This window comes from Capsicum annuum, chromosome 10, assembly GCF_002878395.1.
Source record: "Capsicum annuum cultivar UCD-10X-F1 chromosome 10, UCD10Xv1.1, whole genome shotgun sequence".
Taxonomy (NCBI): domain Eukaryota; kingdom Viridiplantae; phylum Streptophyta; class Magnoliopsida; order Solanales; family Solanaceae; genus Capsicum; species Capsicum annuum.
Genome location: NC_061120.1, coordinates 172,321,031 through 172,345,869, shown reverse-complemented (window position 1 = coordinate 172,345,869; position 24,839 = coordinate 172,321,031). Strand labels below are relative to the sequence as shown.

At 33.3% G+C, this 24,839-nt stretch overlaps 2 protein-coding genes across 2 annotated transcripts; one reads left to right on the top strand and one right to left on the bottom strand.

Annotated features, from left to right (window-relative positions):
- Window positions 1–12,558: 12,558 nt before the first annotated feature.
- On the top strand, window positions 12,559–16,338 carry LOC107843340 (heat shock cognate 70 kDa protein 2). Its single transcript, XM_016687579.2, has 2 exons — window positions 12,559–13,028; window positions 14,493–16,338. The coding sequence occupies exons 1-2, from the start codon at window positions 12,815–12,817 to the stop codon at window positions 16,226–16,228; spliced, it is 1,950 nt and encodes a 649-aa protein (XP_016543065.1). The 5' UTR covers window positions 12,559–12,814; the 3' UTR covers window positions 16,229–16,338.
- Window positions 16,339–19,586: 3,248 nt separating this feature from the next.
- On the bottom strand, window positions 19,587–22,133 carry LOC107843341. The gene has a single exon (XM_016687580.2). The coding sequence runs from the start codon at window positions 21,250–21,252 to the stop codon at window positions 19,747–19,749; it is 1,506 nt and encodes a 501-aa protein (XP_016543066.1). The 5' UTR covers window positions 21,253–22,133; the 3' UTR covers window positions 19,587–19,746.
- Between the last annotated feature and the right edge of the window lie 2,706 nt (window positions 22,134–24,839).

Here is a 24,839-nt window from a genome sequence, read left to right as displayed (position 1 = left end):
GCCAACAAGGCTCTCTTATCACTATTGGTTCAAGGTCAAGAAACAAATAATTTTCATCTAAAAATTTAAATGTGTGGCATATGATGCAATTGCTTCATCACAATGTACAAATATGAATTTTCAAATAAGATTGGAGGTAAATGTTAGATTTCCTAACATTGGGGGAGAGTTGATTAACAGTTGAAAATTATGTATGAAATGAATTATCAAGATCCTCATAAAAAAATGTATGTGTGAACTTGAAGTTCAAGAGATAATTCATTTGCAAAATGTTGCAAACTAATTGTCGGATGTATTTGCTGACTCTATATGATAATTCAACTGTAAAATGCTTCAATGAGAAATTCGTAAAAAGACATAGTCTATGACACGCCTGAAGCGTGATAGGCCAATTGATTCCGAAGGAATTGAGCAATTGATCAAGATGATCATGATAATAAGACAAGTGTTTTAAAAAGCACTGACATAACACTTCATAAAACCTTGGCAAAGGTTCAGGTACCTGAATAGTAATGAATATGAAGAGATCTTCATAAGTTATGTCTTATTGAAATCGATATCAAACAATCATCAATGATATCTTGGATATATTCTAGCGCTCAATATTATAAATAATATCGAGGCTCTTGAATATAAATCTGTCAAAGAAATGTGGACAAATAAATTATTGGTCAAATAAAAATATATAATTTAAGTAGTTTGTTTCACTTGAAAAGTGAATATTTGAATTCATAATCCAAAGATCAGAGGTATAATGCTAGTGGGGTATAAATAATTTACCATACGAAAGTAAAATTTGTAAGATATAAAGTATGACTTGTGCCTTGGGACATAAATGTTTCACAAAATTTCTGGGCGTTATTGAAGGAGAATTGTTCTCCTCTAATGGATGAAATGAGGTCTATTTTAGTCTGACAATATTAAAAAACTTGAATATGTATAATAAATTATTGTCATGTCTATCTAGATGATAAAAGTTATATGAAAAGCCTGGAAGGATTTACAAGAGATTCCACTAAATGCCCCAATGATTGTAGGATTACTTAACTTGAAAACAGATTGATTTTGATCTTATGAAAATGATTGGTAAGTACCATATTTTAGTGCAGTTGGTGCACTTATGAATAATAGAGCATCATTTATAAGAGGAAAGTGATATTTTAATTGATGCGAGTATAATACGCGCTGCACTCTTTTTTCCTTAGTTGAGGTTTAATCCCACAGGATGGCAAGGTTCTTAATGAGGCAGCTAAGAATATGTATTATTGAATGTGTATCCGGAGTGTTTGAGAAATGAAATATTTGTCCATCGATGAACATACATTGAAAATGTATTTAGTTGATCCACATGAAATTCAATCTCAAATGGGCTATTTACTTATATATGGAAGTAAAACTACATCATGGCATTGGGCGAAGTATACAACAACTGTCACTTCTTCAAATCATGCTGAGATAGTTGCTCTTCATAAAGCAATCCGAGAATGTGTATTATTGAGATCCATGATACATCTTATCCGAGAAAAATATGATAAAGTGCCTACGATTTTATATGAAGATTATGCAACATGCATACCGCAATTAAAGGGATGATTCATAAAAGGAGATAGAACGAAGCATATTTCACCAAAACTTTTCTACATACACGGCCTTCAGAAAAATGATGATATCAAGGTGCAATAGATTCGTTCAAGTGATAATATTGCTGATTTATTCACCAAGTTTCTATCAATTACAACTTTCGAGTAGATGGTGCACAAGATTGGAATGGGAGATTCAAGTCATTAAATTAAATTTTCTTCATGAGGAGTAAAATACGGGTTATACTCTTTTTTCCTTAGTCAAGGTTTTGCCCCAATTTAATTTTCCTGATAAGATTTTTAATGAGGCAACATTGAAAGCGTATTACAGGATGTGTGTATTCTTTTTTCTTCACTAGGCTTTTTCTTATTGGATTTTTCTAGTAAAGTTTTAACGAGACACATTATCTCTTAATGGACATTCAAGGGAGAGTGTTATATAATATGGATGTCATGTGACATATGTATGTGTGCAATGTCATTAATTAGAAATAATAGTTAGTAGTCAAATTGAATTTGAACACCAAGAGTTACTTGTTCAATTTGGATTTGAATATCTAAGATAGTTGGCCAACTTGCCAGCTTGAAGTCAAGTTTGACAACCTTAGGAACTAAGTTTGGTGGTTTATAAATAGCCACCCTTTGTACATTTATTGTTATATCATAGTAAAACAAAAACATTACTAAATTTTCCTAAAATTCTCTCCATTCTTTAAAGTTTGATATTAATATTTTATCTTTATTTTATAACATATTTTGATTCAATTTTTCAAGTTCTGCATAAAGATAAATAAGTACTTATGACGGTCCTCCAAAGCTCATAACCAAAAATTATTGCATTTATTATATATTGTGTATTCATTGATAGCAATCATTATAGATTACATTTAGACAGATAGATGATTTTACCTTTTTAGGCTGAGAATAATATCACAAAATAATATTATAGTTGAATTATATGAAACAATAGATACTATTATTAATCGAAGAACGAAAAAATAAAAGAAATTCGTAATAATCTACTATCATAATTTGTATCCTCTATACCATACTTATTAACTAAGGTCGATGTCCATGATAAACTGCAACTGCATCATTCTTGCTTAATCATATCTCTTCAATATTTATTCGATTTATTTCTATCTCTCTTAAATTCATCTATAACCATATCTCTCAACATTCTTTGTTAGATTTACCTCCATCTATCCTAAATTCATTTATAACCATCTCTCTCATGCCTTCATTCTGATGCACCTCCAAATCTCCTCTGTTCCAACTATTTCACACCTTCATTCTGATGCACCTCCAAATCTCCTTTGTTCCAACTATTTCAATCTCATCTTTTGCATCTTATGTTTCACCGGAGTCTTGTCTTCAATATTTTATCTTTTGAGGCCGATTGACGAAGATGAGATGATGAGCCAAAATCAAGCAAAGCTGGTCCAATAGTTTGCTAGTACTAGCGTTTACAAGATTTCATTGGACCGAATATGAAGAAAGGTAGTGACAGTTAAATATCTAGATGGGCGTACTTTTCAATGGGACGATTTGGAAAATTTTATGGTGGAAGAGGTCCACTATGTCATAGTTGTGAGAGGGTGTTCATTATTTGACACATGGCATGGTGGACCCTATCCATTTATTATTACTTCCCTCAATTCTTATTTACCATCATTCTCTCTTTCCACCTTATTTTCTTAAGTTTTCTCCACTCTATTGATTTATTAATTTCTTAAGTTTTCTTTAATTTACTCCCTCAATTTTTAATAATCATCATTATTTTGTGTGATTTTTTTAAAAAAATATTGGTTACATTCTAAGTAGCCGTTTGGTCATAAAAATTATTTTCATTTTCGAAAAATTATTTCACTTTAGTGAGTATTTTGCGGAAATTTTGACTTTTGAAAGAGTCACCACTTAATTTTGAAAAGGAATTAAGAAACCTTTAGAAAGTTACTTAAAACGATTCAAAATAGGAAAATCATTTTAAGTTAGAGGTTCTGAGTAAGCGGTTCTTATTAACGTTTTAGGAAGGTGTTAGGCACCTAAAATGTCCGCTAACTTACGGTTATCCGAACTGTTTGAAAACAACTTTCGATTAACTTCTGAAAAGATTAATTTGTTGAAATAGTGATTTGATTTTTTTTAAAGACTTGTGTAAAATAGATTTAGGCGACTTAGTAGGGATTTAAACTAAGTCTAAACAAAACTAATAAAAAAATAAACACATAAAAGGGGAAGGGAGGAGAAAGTAAAGGATTTAAGCCATTGAGCCCAAATCAACTAGACCTTTCCTAGTTTAATTGGGCTTCCGACCCATTTCACCTGTCCTAAACTATTTTCTGAGCCTTTGGTTCGAGTCTTGCTCCACATGTATAAATTACAACTTCGGCTTCGGGGCCCAAATGAATGAATAATGAAAGAAAAAAGAGGAAATAAACGATAGTAAAATGACAACAATAGGTAGATAATGACAATAAATAAAGAAACAAAAATGAGGCTTGGGCTTCGTCGTCGCTTTAAGTATGGGATTTTAACCCATTATTCCTCTTTTGACTTCTTGTATCTGTATGCCATGAAATTTGTTTTTCAAAGTCTCCTAAAGGATGAGCCTCCATGGCCTACAGCGAAATACAAGGGGAAAAGTCCGTTTGGAGTCTCAAGCGGGTTCATGCATTTTGAACCTTAGAACCTAATGGTCTGCCACGCTTCAAGCGTGTTTTAGATTCATTAGCTATGACACTAGTGGATGATCCTTTAGGGACATCAATTCGAATTGGGACATTCTCTGCAGGAATATGTGATTTAGTGATCCTTTTCAAATCTGTAAATGCGTCTGGCATTTGATTTGCAATTCTCTGCAGATGAATAATCCTTTGTACTTCCTACTCACAAATAAAAGCACGTGGATCAAGATGAGATAGTGATGAATTTTTTCACAAAATTTCACTTTTGATATCACTATCTTCTCCCCCTAATTTTGGGAAAAGTATCTCATCAAACCGACAATCTGCAAATTGAGCAGTGAACATATCTCCAGTTAATGGTTCAACATAGCGAATAATAGAGGGTGATTCAAACCCAACATAAATTCCTAACCTTCTTTGGGGGACCATCTTGGTGCGGTTTAGTGGTATTATAGGCAAATATACACCGTACCTAAAAGTTTTCAAGTGAGATATATTATGGTCTTGACCCAAAACCAATTGCAACAGAGAAAATTTATGATAATTTGCCGATCTAAGACGAACAAGTGTTGCAACATACAAAATTGCATGACCCCAAACAGAAGTGGGCAACTTAGTTTTCATCAGTAATGGTCTTGCTATCAACTGCAGACATTTAATTAATGACTCAACAAGCCATTTTGAGTGTGAACATGGGATACAGGATGTTCCACTTTTATCCTAATCAATAAACAATAGTCATTAAATGCTTGGAATGAAAATTCTGCAGCATTATCAAGGTGAATAGACTTAATTTAATTATCAGGAAATTGAGCATGTAATCGTATTATTTGTGCCAACAATTTTGCAAATGCCAAGTTACGAGATGACAAAAGGCACACATGAGACCATCTAGAAGAAACATCTATTAGGACCATGAAGTATCTAAACGACCCACTTGGTGGGTGAATTGATCCATAAATATCCCCATGTATGTGTTCCAAGAACGTAGGGGACTCAATCCCAACTTTTGTTGGCGATGGTCTCACAATCAGCTTACCTTGATAACAAGCATTACATGAAAATTCACCATTCAAAAGAACCTTCAAGTTCTTTAATGGATGCCTATTTGAATTTTCTATTATTCGTCTCATCGTTATTGATCCTGGATGTCTCAGACGATCATGCCAAAGTACAAAAGTATTGGAATCGGTAAACTTTTGATTTACTATAGAATGTGTCTCAATTGCACAAATCTTTGTCCAATACAGGCCAGAAGATAAAGCAGGGAACTTTTCAACAACACATGTTTTCCCAGAGACATTCTTGGTGATACCAAGATATTCAAGATTCATCTCATCAAATGTCTTGATATGATAACCATTTTTACGGATATCTTTAAAACTTATCAAGTTTCTTCGAGACTTGGGAGAGAACATAGCATTATTTATGATGAGTTTAGTTCCCTTGGGCAAGATTATAATGGTTTTTTCAAAGCCTTCAATCAAATTAGCACTACCACAAATTGTAGTAACATTAATCTTGCCCATGTTTAGATGAGAGAAATATTTCTCGTCTTTGAATATCGTATGTGTAGTGCCAGAATCAATCAAACAAATATCTTCACAATTTGACAGCTTACTTTGAAAATTATTCATATCTTCAAATAAAATGACATACACCAAATAAGAAAAATATTAAATTTTTGTTACAAAGTGAAAACTTATACTATAAAAAATTATTAATCACACTTTACTAAATAAATAAAAAATATGTCCAATTAATACGTGATTAGCTTAGCTTAGCATTTTATTTTTCAATAGTTAAAGAAAAAAAATAGCTACATGGCATGTGCAAAAAAAAAAATTACTTGTCAACAGATTTGATAGACGCATAGTAAACCTAATAAACAGCATGCATATTATCTGACAATTGGTATTGATGATAAAGAAAGGAAAAAAAATTACTATGTATAATGATTAAAAGCACACGTAGGAAGATTAGTAAGTTAAATTACTAAACTTGAATGTAGTGTTGATGTTTTACATGAATAGCACGGCAAGGTTACGTTAATTTTATTACTTTACCACTTATTGTATAAGTTGTAGTACCTTAATTATTAGGTCACCTCATGTTATAGTTAACTGATATATAGTGTTCGTGAAAAAATTGAAGAGCTACTGTCAATGATTATTCTTATTTTTTTTAAATAAATAATGATAAAATTAAAATTCAATTCAATTTAATAATAAACTACAATAATATAATTGAACTTAATAAAAACTAATCAAAAACTAATACTCATGCAATAACTACTTTTACGTGATTCTTTATTTACTAACTTTTAGCAATAATAAAAAAAAAATTTAAAAAAAAGCATTCATTCTTCCATGTTAACGGAACCATCACCAATCAAGTGATCAATCTTTCCTTCAGGGTGCTCGTAAAAGTCTGCTACATCCAAGCATGTGATGTCAACATTATTTTCAGGGAGAAAGTTAGCCTCGGGATTTCTCTTTCTTCTTTAGTGATGCTTAATAAAGATCAATCAAGTGCTTGAGAGCATGACAATCACGTGAATAATGTCCTTTTCTGCCACATTGGAAATAAGTAACTGCTTCACGTTTCTCATCTTTTCTCTTTTTGTTTGATGAATGATTAACACCCGGAACAGGGTTTCTTTCTTGGTCATTGTGACCACGACCACTTCCACGATCAGGTCCGCGACCTTTTCCACGCCTAGCATAGTGAGCATGTACATCATTCACTTCAGGGAATGGTGCAGATCTAGTTGGTCGGTTCTCGTAATTTTTCATCAACAAATCATGATTTTGTTTAGCCACGAGAAGATAAGACCTCAGTTCAATATACTTCTTGAAATCTTTTTCTCGATATTATTGTTGTAAGAGCACATTCGAGCCATGAAAAGTGGAGAGCGTCTTTTCCATCGTATCATTATCATTGGTCATCTCTCTACAAAGTTTCAATTGAGAAGAAATTCTGAACATGACAGAATTGTATTCATGAACAGACTTGTAGTCTTGAAATCGTAGATTCATCCACTCATATCGTGCTTTCGGAAGGATGACCATCTTTAAGTGGCCAAACCTTTCTTTTAGGCTATTCCACAATACGAGTGGATCCTTAGTACTAAGGTACTCAATTTTCAGAATTTCGTCAAGATGATGACGCAAGAAAATCATAGCCTTAGCACAATTTTGACTAGCTATTGTATTTTCATTCTTTATGGCGTCTCCAAGACCCATAGCATCTAGGTGGATTTCAGCATCCAACACCCATGAAATATAGTTCTTGCTCGAACTTTGAAGGGCAACGAACTCACATTTCGTAAGATTGTTAGCCATATGAAGAAAGGGAAGAAAAATGATAATGCCTTAGCCTTAGCCTTCAAATTTGAGACGGTAGAGTCTCGTGCTGATAACGTGTTATAAAACAACAAAGAATAAAGAAGAAAAGTAGAGAGAGTGATTGTTATTTCTTCTCTTGAGGAATGATATACAATGAAGGAAACCCTTCTATTTATAGGGGGAATGCCCCTAGTTTCACACTAAAAGAAAAATACATCAAATCCTGATAGACATCAAATAGATCTTGATAGACATTCACTATAATTGATAAATATCATAACAAATTTATAATAATATATTAAAAGTGTGAAAACACTTAAAAAAGTGATTCGAACTTTTTGTCCTTCATTAAAAGACTCTCATTTAGACTAAATATTCTTTTAACCTTTTTCCTCCTATTCATTTTTCCATAAAAATAAAATATTTTCATTAATTTTTTTGGATCATACGTTTAAAAGTTTAGTTATTCAAGGTCATTTCTATTTGACTTGAATTAAATTTATGTTTATTATAAAGAACTAATTATTTAAGTCAAGTTGTCTTTGACATGGAGTCAATTTACGTTTATTTAATTTAAGTTTAATTATTGCTTTAAGACTTACTTTTATTTTGTTATTCACAGTAGATTGTCCCTTTCTCCCATCATGTAATTGTCCTTTAATTTTTGCGTAAATATTTCTTAATAAGTAATTTTATTATTAACTTCTTAAGGTTTGGTTATTTAATAAGTAATTTTATTATTAACTTCTTAAGGTTTGGTTATTTATTATATGTAAGAAATCATAATAATTAACATTTCTAAATTAATTAGAATTTCACCTTATATAAAAAGAATTTGTACAATCCTATTTAGAAGGTATTTGGATAGGATTAAAATCTGGTCAAACTAGATTTTAATCACCTTTTTTATTTTTTTAGGTGTTTGATAAAATTAAAAAGAATTTTTAAAATGCTAAAAGTGGATTAAAAAAAGCAAAAATTGAGAAGCTGGATACCCCTAGCTTTTTACTTTTTAGATTAATTTTTTTTTTAGGTTTGACCAAAACATTTACCTTTTTATCCCTTATATTTTCCTCTAATTCCAACAATACCCTAAACTTTGTAGCCCTTATTGATTTTTCTTTCTCTTTTTTTTGTCGTTTTTTTTTATTTTTTTCCTCCAGTTTTCTCTTCATCTTTCTCCTTTATTTTCAGAGAATCCATCATTACATAAGAAAACACTCAAAAATTTTATCGTCAAATCGAGCTTGTGGTAAGTTCTTCTCTATCGGTTCATATCGAATCTCTGCATGTTATTTAAATTTTAAAAATTGATTCTTTTTAATAGTTTGTTTCATTCCTAAAAATTTTATATTGTTTACAAGCTTGCAATATTACAATATAATACTATATTTATATAAAAAATATCTTAAATTTTTTTTTTAATATTTAAAAATCAAAAAGTAACTTATATTTATAAATTGACCTGGCATAATCACTTTACGTTGAAAGTGCATTTAAATAAAAAATATTTTTGAAGTATTAGAATTAAAAATCATAAATAATTCACGTTATTATGTGTTAACAACTTTAAGGACATTTAAGTCATTTTGACAACAAAAAAGTGATTGACAACACTTGTTTACCAAACACATCAACAGATTTTTTTCAGTTTCATCACTTCTATCCAAATACTTATTTGCTTAATTTAAAAGCACTTATTTTAAGCTTTTAATCACTTAACTAAAAAGTAATTTTTTTAATCCTATCCAAATGGGCTCTTAAGTAATATTTTGAATTAAAATTTACAAGAAACTTATTCTAGTTTACTTTTTCCTCTTATTTTGATTTCAATTTCAATTGTCTTCTTGCAGGATTCATGAGGAGCATGCTATTGAGACTTCTTCAATTTAACTTAAAGAGTCTCAATTTCAACAGGAACGTATTAAAACATAATATATGTATATGAAAGAAAGATATGCTATCACGGACATGCGAAAGCTAGCTAATAGGATGCAGTTTCGAATACCTGAAGAAAGTTCCTAGGTCAAGCTGGAAGTTTCAAGTGGTGTGTATTAGTTGGTCAGAGTCTTGCTACCAAAATAGCAAAGAAATTCAAGGAGAAGAATTATGAAAGTTATAGTGGTGTCACCTCAGTCCTCAAGCTTCACTTTAGGTTTGATCTTCCTCCTATCCTTTTTTTAATTACTTATTGGTTTTTTATTTCTATCGCACAATTATCATCCTCGAGATTCTATGAGGTACTGCGTGTGGAGTTAGAAAGTTGACTTATTATGTTTCAGGTTATGTTTTTAGGTAATTTGTGCATCTGCTTTATGAACTATTCAAATTTATAAGTTGTTCTTTTGCCTCTCTCTTCTTTTTTACTTATCGATTTGGGATTTTTCGGAAGCCAACATTTTCTAGCTAAATTATTGAGGAAATGGTGGCTTTAGATTGGAGTAGTAACTATTAAATCATTATTGTTATTAATTTGTTATATGTATTTATGTTTTTTGGTGATTTTGTTTATCACAAGTATAAAAGTGCATTAACAATTATTTTTTAAAAGAGTTTGCGAGGACATAAAAAGAAATTCAAGCCTTTTAAGAGACATTTGGCCATGAAAAATATTTACTTTTTTCGGAGTTGAATTTCAGAATAAAATTTTAGAATGTAGATGTTTTTTAGCAACTAATAAATATGACAGGGATCCATGTCAGCTCTCATTACCACGGAAGGAAAAATCTAAATTGATAGATTAATCAAATAAATTATTGGTAGTCTAACTAAGTTGATTATTGGATGACATGAACAAGACTTAATTTAGCATTGTCGCAAATCAACTTTCTTCATCACTAGAAATTTCACTATTATTGTTCCATTTTCTATCGTAGTTTTCTATTTATTTTCTTTTATCTTATTTATGTTGTTGAAGTTTGACGCTAATTAAAAACCCTTTACGTTTATCTGTTTATTTCTATAATAGTCTAAATATGCAAAAGTAAATTAATAATTTTGAAGTCCAAGATGTGAAACATTTCTCTATAAATCTATCCATGGTAAAGTTTTTATGTAAAATTTAATGAAAAGAACAAGTGGACCGAAAACTCAACGCCTAAAAAGAATCTTTTTATGCATAGAGAAATCTTTGAATAAACTTATAATATCTTAACTAATTTTTTAAATATAATTATAACTAAATTAGCTAATAGTTCATTAAAAAAATATCTAACTAAAGTTAACTTTAATTTAACTAAAATTAAATAAACACTCAAAAGGGTACAAGGAATATTTTGGATATAATTACAGCTATTATTTACAAATTGCATGAGTTGATATTAAAAAAAAAAAGAAATAAAACAAATTAAATAATTTTTCTTATATTTAAGAATAGTCATTTGATTATTTTTCTAATAGTTATACATAATTATTTTTAAAAAAATATTTATCACTTTAAATTTTTAATAATTTTCTTATTATAATTCCTCCACATCCTAATTAACTACAAAAATCAACTATTAACTTTGTTAGGAATATTAAATTTTAATAACTTCCAGTTTATACTAGGAAAGTTTAAACTGATTGTATTGTCATTTTAGGTTCGTACGAGGTTTTATTTTTTTTTACTAAAATTTTATCTTATTAATATATACATAATTATATATAAAAATACAACTTTCTTACAAAATATTAACAAAATGGCATTCATATTTTTTTACAACTTTTAACTTAGTAACTTAAGATTGATGAATAAAGAATTAACTATAGAAAATCAACGGAGAATAAAAAACAAAGAGTCAAAACACTCAGGTTTTTACAAATACAAAATTTTAAAGTTATATGTTCGATTGATTTTTTTTTTTTTTACCATTTAAAAATAGAAAGAGATAGAAAGAATTGTGATTGACAAGAGTAAAACATCGATATTTGAAATTTTCAAAGTTCAGAAATATTTAATTTTTTTATCCTTTTTATACATGCATTTTTCTTTTTTAGCGTTGAATACACGTGCAACGCACGTACACTAAACTAGTTAAACTATTTCCATGAAAATGACCATGAAATTTAAATTTCACTTGCTAGCCATTTTAATTTGCTGGCTTATTCTGTACCGTTTCTACATACCTTCAATACAGTTTCTATACATATCTGAGACATATAAATATTTTATACGAAAATTATACAGTTTCGATGCACAAGTTCTATAATAATTGTACATTTTTTTAACACATTTTATACAATAATTATATAATTTTTATACACTTTCTATATATTTTTTATACATATTTTATACATATACATATTTGATAGAACTATACAATTTTTATACATATATCTTATACAGATACATATTCTATATAACAATTATATCATTTTTATATAATTATATTTAATTATTATTTTTAAACAATAAAAAAAAGAATATTTTTTCAGTTAAAAAATTTATAGTAAAAAAATAATTGAAATATTTTTAAAGGGACGAATGATTCAAGTTGCAAACTGTATCAGTATTGTATATAGACTGTATCTGAATTACGTGGGTCCAAATGACCCAAATTAGAAAATGCCTATAAAGAGAAAATAGGATATCCGACTGACCACTTTTTGAAAAGATATCAAACTTGAGCTATTTGTTTTAAAAAGTGCTATATAGTGTCTTTTTTCTAAATTTAATATGAATACTTTTTTAATATTTATTTTTATTATAAATTTAAAGCCTGATTTTTTTCTGATTTTTCATTCGATGCCTGATATCTCGCATTAGAGTCCCACTAAATCGGATCCACACCGCATTGAGCTTCGGAGGGATTTTTCCATACTAAAGGCCAACTTTAAAAAATGAGAATAACATAATTAATAATTAATAATTAATAATTAATAATGATTAATTTGAAGTTGACGTTTAAAAATTGCATCGATCCAACTTATTTGATTTGAATTTGAATTGTAAATTTTTAAATTTGAAAATCAAAGATTCAAATCTTAACCCAATATGTTGCCAACTCATCCCTAGTTGTTTCCTTCTCCCTCTTTATTTCCCATTAAAAGATCCAACGGTCCTAATCATACTATAATTGGGTTTTCGAACATTCTAGAACACCCATCACTATAAAACCTTCATCTTTACCTACTTCATTCTCCCTCGTAAAAAAACCCTAGTTCTCTAATCGCATTCTTTCTTCCTCCAAAATCCGCCGACAGAAAGTGAGTAAAAGAGATGGCCGGTAAAGGAGAAGGACCGGCGATCGGAATAGATCTCGGAACTACGTACTCATGTGTTGGTGTATGGCAACATGATCGTGTTGAAATCATTGCTAATGATCAAGGTAATAGGACGACGCCATCATATGTTGGTTTTACGGATTCTGAACGGCTTATTGGTGATGCTGCCAAAAATCAAGTTGCCATGAACCCTATCAACACCGTTTTTGGTAGGATCTCTTTTTCTTGCGGTTTATAATCAGATTTAGCATGTTTTATCTGCGATTTTGTCTATATTTTGGCTTATTTTTATTGTTTTTGTTAGATTCATCGTGTTGCTGTTCGATTTTTAATTTTGATCTGTTTATTTGAAGTGTTTTAGTCCTCAGAATCATACATGATGTAAATTCTGTTGATTGGAAGTGCTTTAGCCTTTGATTGCCAATTTTAATTTATTTGCAGTGCGTGCATCGTCAGAATGATGCATAATGTTGAATTGTTATTTTGATTTCGATCTGTCGATTCGTTTCTGCTTTAATCGTCAGAAACGATGCCTAATGTTGAATTTTTATTTTGGTTTTGGTCTGTTGATTCAAACTTCTTTAATTGTGTCATAAAGATGCATAATGTCGAATTTTGTTTTCATTATGATTGGTTGATTGACAGTGCTTTAGTTGTCAGAACTATGCATAGTGTTCAATTTTTATTTCAATTATGATCTGTTGATTCGCAGTTCTTTAGTTGTCAGTACTATGCAGTGTTAAATTTCTAGTTCGGGTTTGGTCTGTTGATTCGAACTGCTTTAGCTGTCAGAGCATAGTGTTCAATTTTTATTTCGATTTTAATTTGTTGAGTAGTTGGTAGAACTATGTATGCTGTTAAATTTTATTTCGATTTTGGTTTGTTGATTTATTCTTCCGCCCTTGAATCTGTTAAACTAATATTAGGAGTAAAACTGGATTTGTAATATGGAATACTGTGATTCTTTATTGTTTTTCTATTTGATTGTTTTATTTGAACATATAACATAGTAATCTTTTTTGGTTTGGTGTAGCAGTTAAATTAAGTTCCTGGAGCGTTATCCACTAAAAAAATTGGTGTGATTTTGTTGAAACTCTGCCTTCCTCGAGCTTAATCACGTTTAATTGGCCAATCTTGTTAAGACGTAAATCAGGATAATATTATAAGCTTGGCATAGTTGGCCTCCTTAAATCGTTTAGTTTGAGTATCAGTTACCCAGCTAGTTGAGCCTTCAATGAGTAAGTGGTATGGTTAGAGGAAACTCTCTTGGCACTGAGTGATATTATTGAAACAATCACTCTTAATTATATATTAAATGGATAGGTGCAGAATGTCTGTTGTCCACCTTATTTCTTTACTGTTTAGACTCTTGCGTGTCAATAGTTATTCTGTGTTCTCTGACTATTTAGTGTTGACTTGCTTATAAGATTCCTGATGAGCAGATGCAGATAGAGCTTGGTTTTATTCAGTGATGATATTATTTGGAGGAACAAGAGAATTTTTTGTTTAATAATAAGCATTGTAATGTGTTTCTGGTATGTGAAATTTCTTTGAAGTGTTTATGGCCCTTGTGGAGCAGAAAGTGCGCTGCAATTCTAGTTATGTACTTTGTTTATTTGGTTTCTTGGAAACAACATTCTTTAATTGTTCACCTGAATTTATCTACAATGCAGATGCTAAAAGGTTGATTGGTAGGAGATTCAGTGATGCCTCTGTGCAGAGTGACATTAAGTTATGGCCATTCAAGGTTGTTGCTGGTGCTGGTGATAAGCCCATGATTGTTGTCAACTACAAGGGAGAGGAGAAGCAGTTTGCTGCTGAGGAGATCTCATCTATGGTGCTCATTAAGATGAAAGAGATTGCTGAAGCTTTCCTTGGATCAACTGTTAAGAATGCTGTGGTTACTGTTCCTGCCTACTTCAATGACTCTCAACGTCAGGCCACCAAGGATGCTGGTGTTATTTCAGGCCTAAATGTGATGCGTATTATCAATGAGCCTACAGCAGCTGCCATTGCTTATGGTCTTGATAAGAAGGCAACCAGTGTTGGTGAGAAGAATGTGCTCATCTTTGATCTTGGTGGTGGTACATTTGATGTCTCTCTTCTCACAATTGAGGAAGGTATCTTTGAGGTGAAAGCTACTGCTGGTGACACCCATCTTGGAGGTGAGGACTTTGACAACAGAATGGTCAACCATTTTGTTCAGGAATTCAAGAGGAAGAACAAAAAGGATATCAGTGGTAATCCTAGGGCACTCAGGAGGTTGAGAACTGCATGTGAGAGGGCAAAGAGGACACTTTCATCCACTGCTCAGACCACCATTGAAATTGACTCTTTGTATGAGGGTATTGATTTCTACTCCACCATCACACGTGCTAGATTTGAAGAGCTTAACATGGATCTGTTTAGGAAGTGTATGGAACCAGTTGAGAAGTGTTTGAGGGATGCTAAGATGGACAAGAGTACAGTTCATGATGTTGTTCTGGTTGGTGGCTCCACTAGAATCCCAAAGGTTCAACAACTTTTGCAGGACTTTTTCAATGGAAAGGAGCTCTGCAAGAGCATCAACCCTGATGAGGCCGTTGCTTATGGTGCTGCAGTGCAAGCTGCAATTTTGAGTGGTGAGGGTAACGAGAAGGTGCAGGACCTTTTGCTGTTGGATGTTACCCCTCTATCACTTGGTTTGGAAACTGCTGGAGGTGTCATGACTGTATTGATTCCCAGAAACACCACTATTCCTACCAAGAAGGAGCAGGTCTTCTCTACCTACTCGGACAACCAGCCTGGTGTGTTGATTCAAGTGTATGAAGGTGAGAGAACAAGGACCAGGGACAACAACTTGCTTGGCAAATTTGAGCTCTCTGGCATTCCTCCTGCACCCAGGGGAGTTCCTCAAATCACAGTGTGCTTTGACATCGATGCCAATGGTATCTTGAATGTCTCTGCCGAGGATAAGACCACCGGACAGAAGAACAAGATTACCATCACAAATGACAAGGGCAGACTCTCAAAGGAGGAGATCGAGAAGATGGTTCAGGAAGCAGAGAAGTACAAATCTGAGGATGAGGAGCACAAGAAGAAGGTTGAGGCAAAGAATGCTTTGGAGAACTATGCATACAATATGAGGAACACAGTGAAGGATGAGAAGATTGCGTCCAAGCTGTCCGCTGATGACAAGACGAAGATTGAGGATGCCATTGAGCAAGCCATCCAATGGCTCGATGGTAACCAGCTTGCTGAGGCTGATGAGTTTGAGGACAAAATGAAGGAGATCGAGAGTCTTTGCAACCCAATCATTGCAAAAATGTACCAGGGAGCAGGTGGTGACATGGGTGCTGGCATGGATGATGACGGTCCTGCTCCTAGCGGCAGCAGTGGTGCTGGTCCCAAGATTGAGGAGGTGGACTAAGTTGGTGGTGCTTAATATTGTTTTAATTCTTAGTTTTAAAGACCTATAATATTTTTGTTTCAAAGATTCTGCGTAGCAGTTGGTTTATGGCAGACACTTTATGACTTTCATTTTCTTTCTGCAATCGTTTATTTCATAATAGTATTTCGACACCTCAAAATGTTTCTCTTTACTATGTCTGCATTTTTGATCTCAACGCACAGGGAGAGCTAATGAGATTTTGATCATATCGTCTCCTGTTGTTTCAACCTAACTTTTCACTATCTTCTTATAAGGGTCTCACTCAAGTGGAACCCTCGAGTTTTTCATACTTACCCAATATATACATCAACTTTTTTTGCTTTAAATTGGAATTTGGAATATTCCTGTTTCCCATATATCCCAAGGTTTCTCAGGGATATAGTTACAGTAAACCCAATGGGTGGTTTGCATGATAAAAGAACTTCTGAAATTGGTAACTATGTACTATCACGTCAATTCATGTATGTTTTCCTTTATATTTTTAAATGAAATGATTTATAAGTATATATAAGTATCTAGGACTTTAGATCCATGACTTTATCCCTGTGGTTCTTCTTATTTACCTGTGAGGATTTGAACGTGAAAAAAGGAAAATTTTGGAGTAAATCTTCCTGGTTCATTCGTCCAGTGAAATCAGTAATGGAGTATTTTTTTAATAAGAGCTTGTGCGAAAAATTGTTGAATAACAAGAAATTCACGTTGAGAAAAAGAAAGCTCTCTTAGATATAGGGGTGGGCATGATACGGTATTTTAAATTTCGGTACGGTAACTTCGGTTTTCGGTATCTAAAAGAACAGTACCATTATCATGCCAAATTAGTTTGGTATGATTCAGTATTTTTAAATTCGGTTTTGGTATTTTATGGTATGGTAATTTGTAATCATACTTTATTTGATTTCTAATTACATATATTCATATAAAACAACTATAACTTTAAATTTTAAAAACATCTCGATCATGTTAGGCTAACAACTATCTTTGTTAATCAATTACACAAAAATGACATTTCAATCACGATTGAATAGTCCGAGATGCAAACTCTGAACAACATTACCTAAATTTAAGCATAGTACTCCTAAATAATAAGCTTCCAAAAAATTTATTTCTAAATAAAAGCTATTTTTGTGTTCAATTGGCTAATGGATGATATATAAATATATTTAATAATCTTTTATATATATATATATGTTATTAAAAAACTTCGGTGTGGTATACGGTATTTTGGTATTTATTGCATAAATATCAAATAACGTATCAAATACGAAAATAATTTAAAATTCCTAGCTAATATCATACCAAATACCATAACATCCATACCGCAGTATAAAATTTTTTGATTTCAATCTGATATTCGGTATATACCATACCATGCCCATCCCTAGTTAGATATATATAGTTTCGAAAACTTAAGTGATGTTCTCAATTACGTAGACATTGCAAGGAAAAACACAAGAACCAAATTGAGTTGGCGAAAAGTCGAAATTCGTAAATCTTCAACGAATCCAAGAGGATTTGACAATGGTGATCCACAATTTGTTTATCATATCTTTTTGTGTACTGATAGTACAAACATAATATACATTGGGGTCAAAATGATGTACTATCAAGGACAAGGTCACATTTGATAAAACAATAATCCCAAATCTGAAAAGCCAGGTTATGTTAGAAGGTTTCTCCACCTCTTCGACATCAGTAATCGATAACAAATGTTGTAAAATGAAATCATATTAAAGAACTCTATCATTGAAGAAGTCCCATTAGGTATCCAAGACGGAATAATTAGTTAGCAAAATAATAATCATGTCTTCATCAACTCTTCTCAACAATAGACTTATCAAAAACTAGATTGTTGATCATTTGGTATCTTTATCATGTCCACTTATATACGTGGCATGGAGTTATTGGTTCTTATGATGTGGACTTGTGGTCCATAAAATATAAGATAAGTCCCGTCCTCTAGTAGGTGTCCAAGAGAGATTCCTTAATGTTGTATCATTGAAGGAGCCCAAATGCCCCAAAGCCAATTAAGGAACCTAAGAAAGTGTCAATATTTTTTAGGTTAGTGGTTGATGGATTTGGTGTCGTTGAAAGTTGAGAGGAAGTAGTAGTTTACTGAAAATTGTCTTCTTGAACACGTAAGTTTAAGAGTAACCCAAGAGAAGTTGAAGTCAAAGATAGTAACACGATAACGCAAGGCGAAGATAGTTGCCTCCCTATGCGATGTAAATTTTGGGTGGAAGACTTTAAAATAAAAATTGGGATTAAGCACCTGCCAATCTTGACCTCAAAAAGTGTAACCTCGTACTTCCCATTAGCAATTTGCAAGAAAGGATAAGAAATGTACTGAACTATTGTCCACATTATATTAATTCTCCAAATTATTTTCAAGATTTTTTGAAATACTATTAGTTAGGTAAAATATGCATTTTTCTAAAAGAAAGCGCAAAGTCCACACCACATGTTTCATCTATACCAAGTCCCTTAAATTTGCATGGCACATCTCGAGACTCTCACGATGTGGACTTGTGGTCCTTAACGCAGAACATAGTTTCTTTTAAAGTGTTCAAGTGAGTTTTTTTTAGTTTTTGTTTCTTATCATCTGTTGTCCACCCTCAACTAATTTTCGCATGGCACCTTCTACCTCCCTCCAATACAAGTGCCAGATAACTCTACCTATCTATCAAAGCTCAGACAGATAGGCAAAAACTTCCTTCTGTTTTTGCCCATACTGCCAAGTGAGGTTATTTTTGGCTTGGAATAGGAGGTGGTTTGGTAAAAATTGCCTTCTTGATAAGTTGATGCTAAAGAATAGATACTACAATGAAAACAAATAGGGCTAAGGAATGAAAATATCAATAGCTTGCAGGTTAGATGCATATGCCTCGAGGATATATGTTGTGTGGCAGCCTTATTTACCTCTCTGTTTCTGTGGCCTTGGTTTGATTTGGAAAATTCACAATACAATAGATTCATATAGAGCACAATCACATTCAATAGTCAATCAATTGCACACTTCCAACTTTGCTAACTCATTTTTGTCCTTTCTATTGCACACTTCAAGATTGATCCGAATTCGTGTCACTTAAGGCACATTAAAATGGGCTCAAACCGAGAGATTGTCACTTAAGGCCCATTAAAATGGGCTCAAACCGAGATCTCGGACTAAAGTAGAGGATCAACCATCCCAAGAAACCCAAACTTTCACAATAAAAAGAAGTCATAAAACCAGATACTTCTTTATGTTAGCTAACCGAATTGCTATGTTAAGCATGAAAAGCTATGAAATTAACAGATGAACACGATATCAATGACTATGCTAATAAACCAACGGGTGAAATTTCACAGAAAAACACTTGCAATAAAAACTAGTTAAGATGACAACTGCCAACCACAACATTTAGTGTTTTTCATAAAACCACACTACATAGATAATACAAAGTGCTGAACGAAGCACCAGCCCTAACAACCACCCATGCATTCCCCCAGTATGCGTCTGTCTAGGTCAACATGAGGTCATTTCCTACAAGGTGAGGACGGAGACAAACCCGAACTTCGTGTTCTTCTTCTGGCCCCTCGCGAACTTTTGGCACCATGATCTCGAGCCCCGTCCCTGTTTCATCATAATATGCTTCAATTTTAGCATCTTCAGGAATTCTGGTTGGAAGAGGAATTTCTCTGACGAACTCTCCTGGAAGGCAGTGTTCTGAGGATGAAACTTGAAGCTTGAAAGTCCTATTGAATCTCTTGATGAATGGGTTCCGAGATGTGCTCAAACAAGACACCTTGATTATCCCACGTGTGACCATGTTCCGCCATGAAACTTTCACTCTTTGAAGATCAACAAAGGGCAAGCTGATTACGATCAAATAACCTTCTTCATCTTCATATATACTTTTCGCAGCTGTAACAGGACCATAAGTATCCCTCATCACCCCACTAAATTCATTTAACCAATGTCGTTCATTTGAGTGAATTTCAAGGTCCGGAATTTGCAAGGAAGGAGGATTGACTTGCAGATGACAATCCTCTTCAGTTCCATTTGAGAAGAAGTCCTTTTTCCTTTTGCCGTTGACAGGTAATAGATCCATTGCATCTCCATTGGTATGATTGGATGGCTGAGTTGACAAATTAAGTCCTGAACCATTAAGCAGTTTCTTTGAGTTGGAATGTGGATTACTCTTTATTGGCGGAGGTGGCCTCTCAAGCTCAAATTCGGTGTTGGGGAGGTTTCTCCATGAACTGAAATCACTAGCTTCCGGTGGGATAGTGAAGTTCACATCCCTACCAGTGAGTTCCTTCCATCTTTTGCGCTCCTCTTCATCAAGAACCATGAGATTGGGAGATGACACAACCTCAATCCCATGAACACATTGAGGATTCGATAAGCCTCTGTAATGCTTCCTTTGCATCCTATGTGATCGAATGAAACCCCTATCAGCGCTAAAGGGAAATGGACGTTCTCCTTGTCGAGAATGGCCATTCATGTAACTCCGTAGCTGCATCTTACCCAATGCATTCTCAGGTCTATCCTTGAACACCCACATATACATATTCTCCATATCATGTTGAACCATAAAAACATCGAGTTGGAGATCAGATTTATCAAACCCCGAGATTCCATTACTATCGCGGATCATCTTAGCCTTAGATTTCTCACTTAAAACAGGCTTAAAGTAGAAACTAAAGAAAAACCACGCGCCCCAGATACTATCTACACGCTTTACACATTTCCTCCCTACTTTAGGCACACTAAGAAAAGTTTCACTCTCATAGATCTGTGTCCCTAGCCCAACATCAAGAATATCATTCCACGGTTGAGGAGGCGAGCTACGCTCAGCTGATAAGGGCAAATTAATATCAGGGGGACGCGTTATAACAACTTGGCGATTCATCTCAAGGTCTAATTCCTCATGTGAAGAAGAAGCACTTGAATCCATTGACAAGAGTGTTAAAGGGTGATGATGATTCTCCATTGACAATGTTGTAAGAAGTGTATCTACCATTTCACAAATTTTATCTCCCTTAGGAAACAACTCTATTTGCTAAATGCTAGCTCCAATTCTTAATTACCCAAAGCAACAACTTTCTTGGAAAAAAATCAATCTTTACAAAAAACAACACATCCATTTTCCTACTCCCAACAACAACAAAAACAACAACATTCACACCACCATCAAAACCCTTTTTTACTTATTCATCACATAACTACAAAAACCCTCAAAAACCCAAATACCAAAATAGTCAAAAGTCAGAAGAAAAATCAAGAAAAACTAGACCCCCAAAGAATCTTGAAAAACCCATAATCTTTATTCACCAAAATCATACATAAAAACTCTTTATTTTTTTTTCCACTATATAATATAACTTGTGTATTTATTGAATGTATAATTGGATTACCAATCAATGAAACCAAGACCCAAAAAAAGGACTAAATCAGAAGGGATCTTGGAAGAGTACCTTTTAGGATAAGCTTCAACAACCAAGAACCCACAGACACTAGGACACTCTGAACAATCAATGGCCCTTACCATCCTCATCCTTCAATTTTTTTCTATTAATTTGAGGATTTCTTTTACTTAATACACATGTGAAAATGAAGAACAAAAGAGAAAAAAAATAGTGAACAAGTCAAGAAACACACAAGAAATATTGAGGAGGACAATTAAAAGGTGGACACACAGAAAAATTATAGGAAGGCGTTTGTTTGTGTGGGGTAAACAGAAATAGGCTGTACTAAATAACACCGTGAATGATGATACAAGAGAACAACAGTTGTCACCGTTAGTGAAAACGGTGACGGTGCTTTTTTGGACAGATAATTAAAAAAGTGTGGGGTGGGGGCGGTTAAGGCTGAGAGTAACGAGGATTTTGATAAGCATTTTTTGTTTTGGTAGTTTTTTGTTTTGATAAGTATTAATTAGGGTTGGTGTTTAGTGAGTTGCTTGTACCATTTGATGTTTTCTACGCTTTTTTATTTTTTAAATTTTTTTTTACACAAACTATAGCATGTCAGAAACGAAGTGTTGAAATGTTCGGACTATACTCGGTCGTTTGGTGTGAGATATAAGAAATAAGTAATCTTGGATAAAATGAAAAATTATTTTATCTCATGTTTGATTGCAGGTATTAATTAATTCCGAGATAACTTATCTTACCATTTATATCATAGTGATGGAATAAGTGATACGGAAATTTCTAGCTCGAGATCTTTCACACGAAGCCAAGCACGTGAGTTGCAATGACTCCAAGTCTTGTTCACATCCTTGGCCGTGTGTGAGGCCCTTGTGAGCCCATCTAAAGGCCTATACTTATTAAAGTGTGAAGAGGCCCACCAAGACACCCCAAACCTACCCACTTAAATGCCAAGGATATTTTGGTCTTTGTCCTCCTTTGAATTGACTATATAAGCCATGTAATAGGGCTAGTCTTTTTTTAGTTGACTCATATCATAGAAGACAACAAGACTTGTAATATTTTGACTTCTCTTTCTCATTTGGAGCGGCTCAAAATCGATTCTCACTAATAGAGTTATACTAGTGTTGTATCTTGGCTAGAAACTAGGTTCTTGGGGTGCTTTGAGTTCCTCTTGGTCCAAGTAAGAACTTGGTATTGATATTCATTAGTCTTAGGGTCCTTTCTCTTGTTAGGGTTCTTAGATCAATGAATATTATATGTCAAGCTTCTATCTCTTTTTTGGTAAATCTTGTTAACATTGCCTTGTTGAATCTAAAAGTCTAGTGAAGTCGTGTGAGGCTCTTTCGATTCACTAACATTGTTGTTATTTGTTGTTCTTGATACACACTTAATCTTGTATCACTTGGTATCAAAGCTCAAGGCTAGGTTTTGTTCTTACAAAATCAATCTTGGGAAGCTCTTACCAAAAAGTGTTTTCTTGAACATTTTTGTCGGAAATTGGTTGTAGATCTACAAAAGATTTTACTTGTTTAGTTTGTTTCTTGTGTTGGTTTCTTCCTCATCAACACAAAAAAGTGTCTAAATCTAAAGTTACTTGAAGTGGCCGTCAGTTTGTCTTGTGTTGGGACGTTGGAGTGATTATTGTGGTGTATTGTTGTTATGTTCTTGAAGGTGTTGATGTTGTGTTCATCTTAAACTTCTCTTCATCCTACGTCTTAACTTCTCTAAAGATTACTAGATCCAAAAGGGTTATAAAAACAAAGTCAAAAATTGTTTCTGAGAAAACTTACCAACATCACCTTTTCAAGACTTGACAACCACTTTTCCTTAAAACAAGGAACCTTGTCTTTTCAACATCATTGAATTAGGGATGAATCCCATGTTTTTAGGCTAAATAGGGGTAGAAAAATGACCCTAATACCCCTCTGAACGCGGGTTTAAAAGATTGAAAATGTGCCCAGCGACGCTATAGACTACACGACGCGTCAAGGGTACCTACCAACGTGATATCCGATGATGCACCGATATCGCGTTGGCTCACTTGAATTTGCCTTAAGATGAGGAACATTTTATCTATCGACGCGATTGGCGATACGACGTGCCAACATTGTGTCGACTCACTATTTTGGGATTCCAAAAAAGGTCTAAATGAGGTTCGAAAAATTTGAAACTTGTTTGGAAACCCCTATTGACATACTGATCATGAATCAACTTAAAGATCGATATTTAAAGGTCGGGAAAGTTGTGAAATAAGATTTTCAACTTATGAAAGCTAGAATAAATTCTAAGTGTAAATACTTGGCTGAAATTTCTAAGTCTGCGACCTCTTTTCATGCTTTAACGGACTGAGTTAATCTTAGAATTTTGCAGGGTCTTACAGGAGTAAAGTACTGGCCAGTTAAGAACTCTCACATAAAAAAGTTGGAAGGTGGCGGAGATGAGGATGTTGCTATGGATATGTGGACTTATTAGGAGGAATATAATTAAAAATGAGATTATTCGGAAGATGATGAGAGTGGATTTAGTGGAGGACGAGATGCGGGAAGTGAGGTTGCGATGGTTCAAGCATGTGATGAAGAAGGACACAGATTCTCTAGTACGGAGGTTTGAGAGGCTAGCGATGAAAGATTCTTGATGGGATAGTGGTAGGTCAAAGAAATATTAGAGGAAGGTGATTAGGCATGACATGAAACGGCAACAACTTTCAGAGGACATGAACCTTGATAGGTAGATGTGGAGGATGCAGATTAGGGTAGAGAGTTGGTAGGTAGAAGTATGTCTGTAATAGTAGGGATGAGTGCTTTATTTGTATCTGCGACTGTGCTTGCACCGGGTTCATTATATAATAATTCCCTCCTAGCCTCAGCCTCTTGTTCGTAATATTTTAGTGATGTCTATGATTTTGAATAACTACTTTATAGTATTTATTTGTGGGTGTCTTGTTCCCTTTATTATATAGCGGTGTGATATTCCTTTTTGTTGTTTGCTTTTATGTTTTTTGTTTGTTATACTATTATCTATCCTGAGCTGGGGGTTTATTGGAAACAACCTCTCTACTTCATCTAAGGTAGTGGTATGAACTGCATACACTTTACCCCTAGACCCAATTTAATGGAAATACACTGAGTATGTTATTGTTGTAATTAAAAGAGAGTAAAGAATACCAATAACTTTT

What these genes read in the sequence shown, in the direction of transcription:
- LOC107843340 (XM_016687579.2), top strand. Translation starts at nt 12,815, where the DNA reads ATGGCCGGTAAAGGAGAAGGACCGGCGATCGGAATAGATCTCGGAACT. An exon ending in CCCTATCAACACCGTTTTTG is followed by an intron (nt 13,029 to 14,492) that starts GTAGGATCTCTT and finishes TCTACAATGCAG; the next exon opens with ATGCTAAAAGGTTGATTGGT.
- LOC107843341 (XM_016687580.2), bottom strand. Translation starts at nt 21,252, where the DNA reads ATGGTAGATACACTTCTTACAACATTGTCAATGGAGAATCATCATCAC.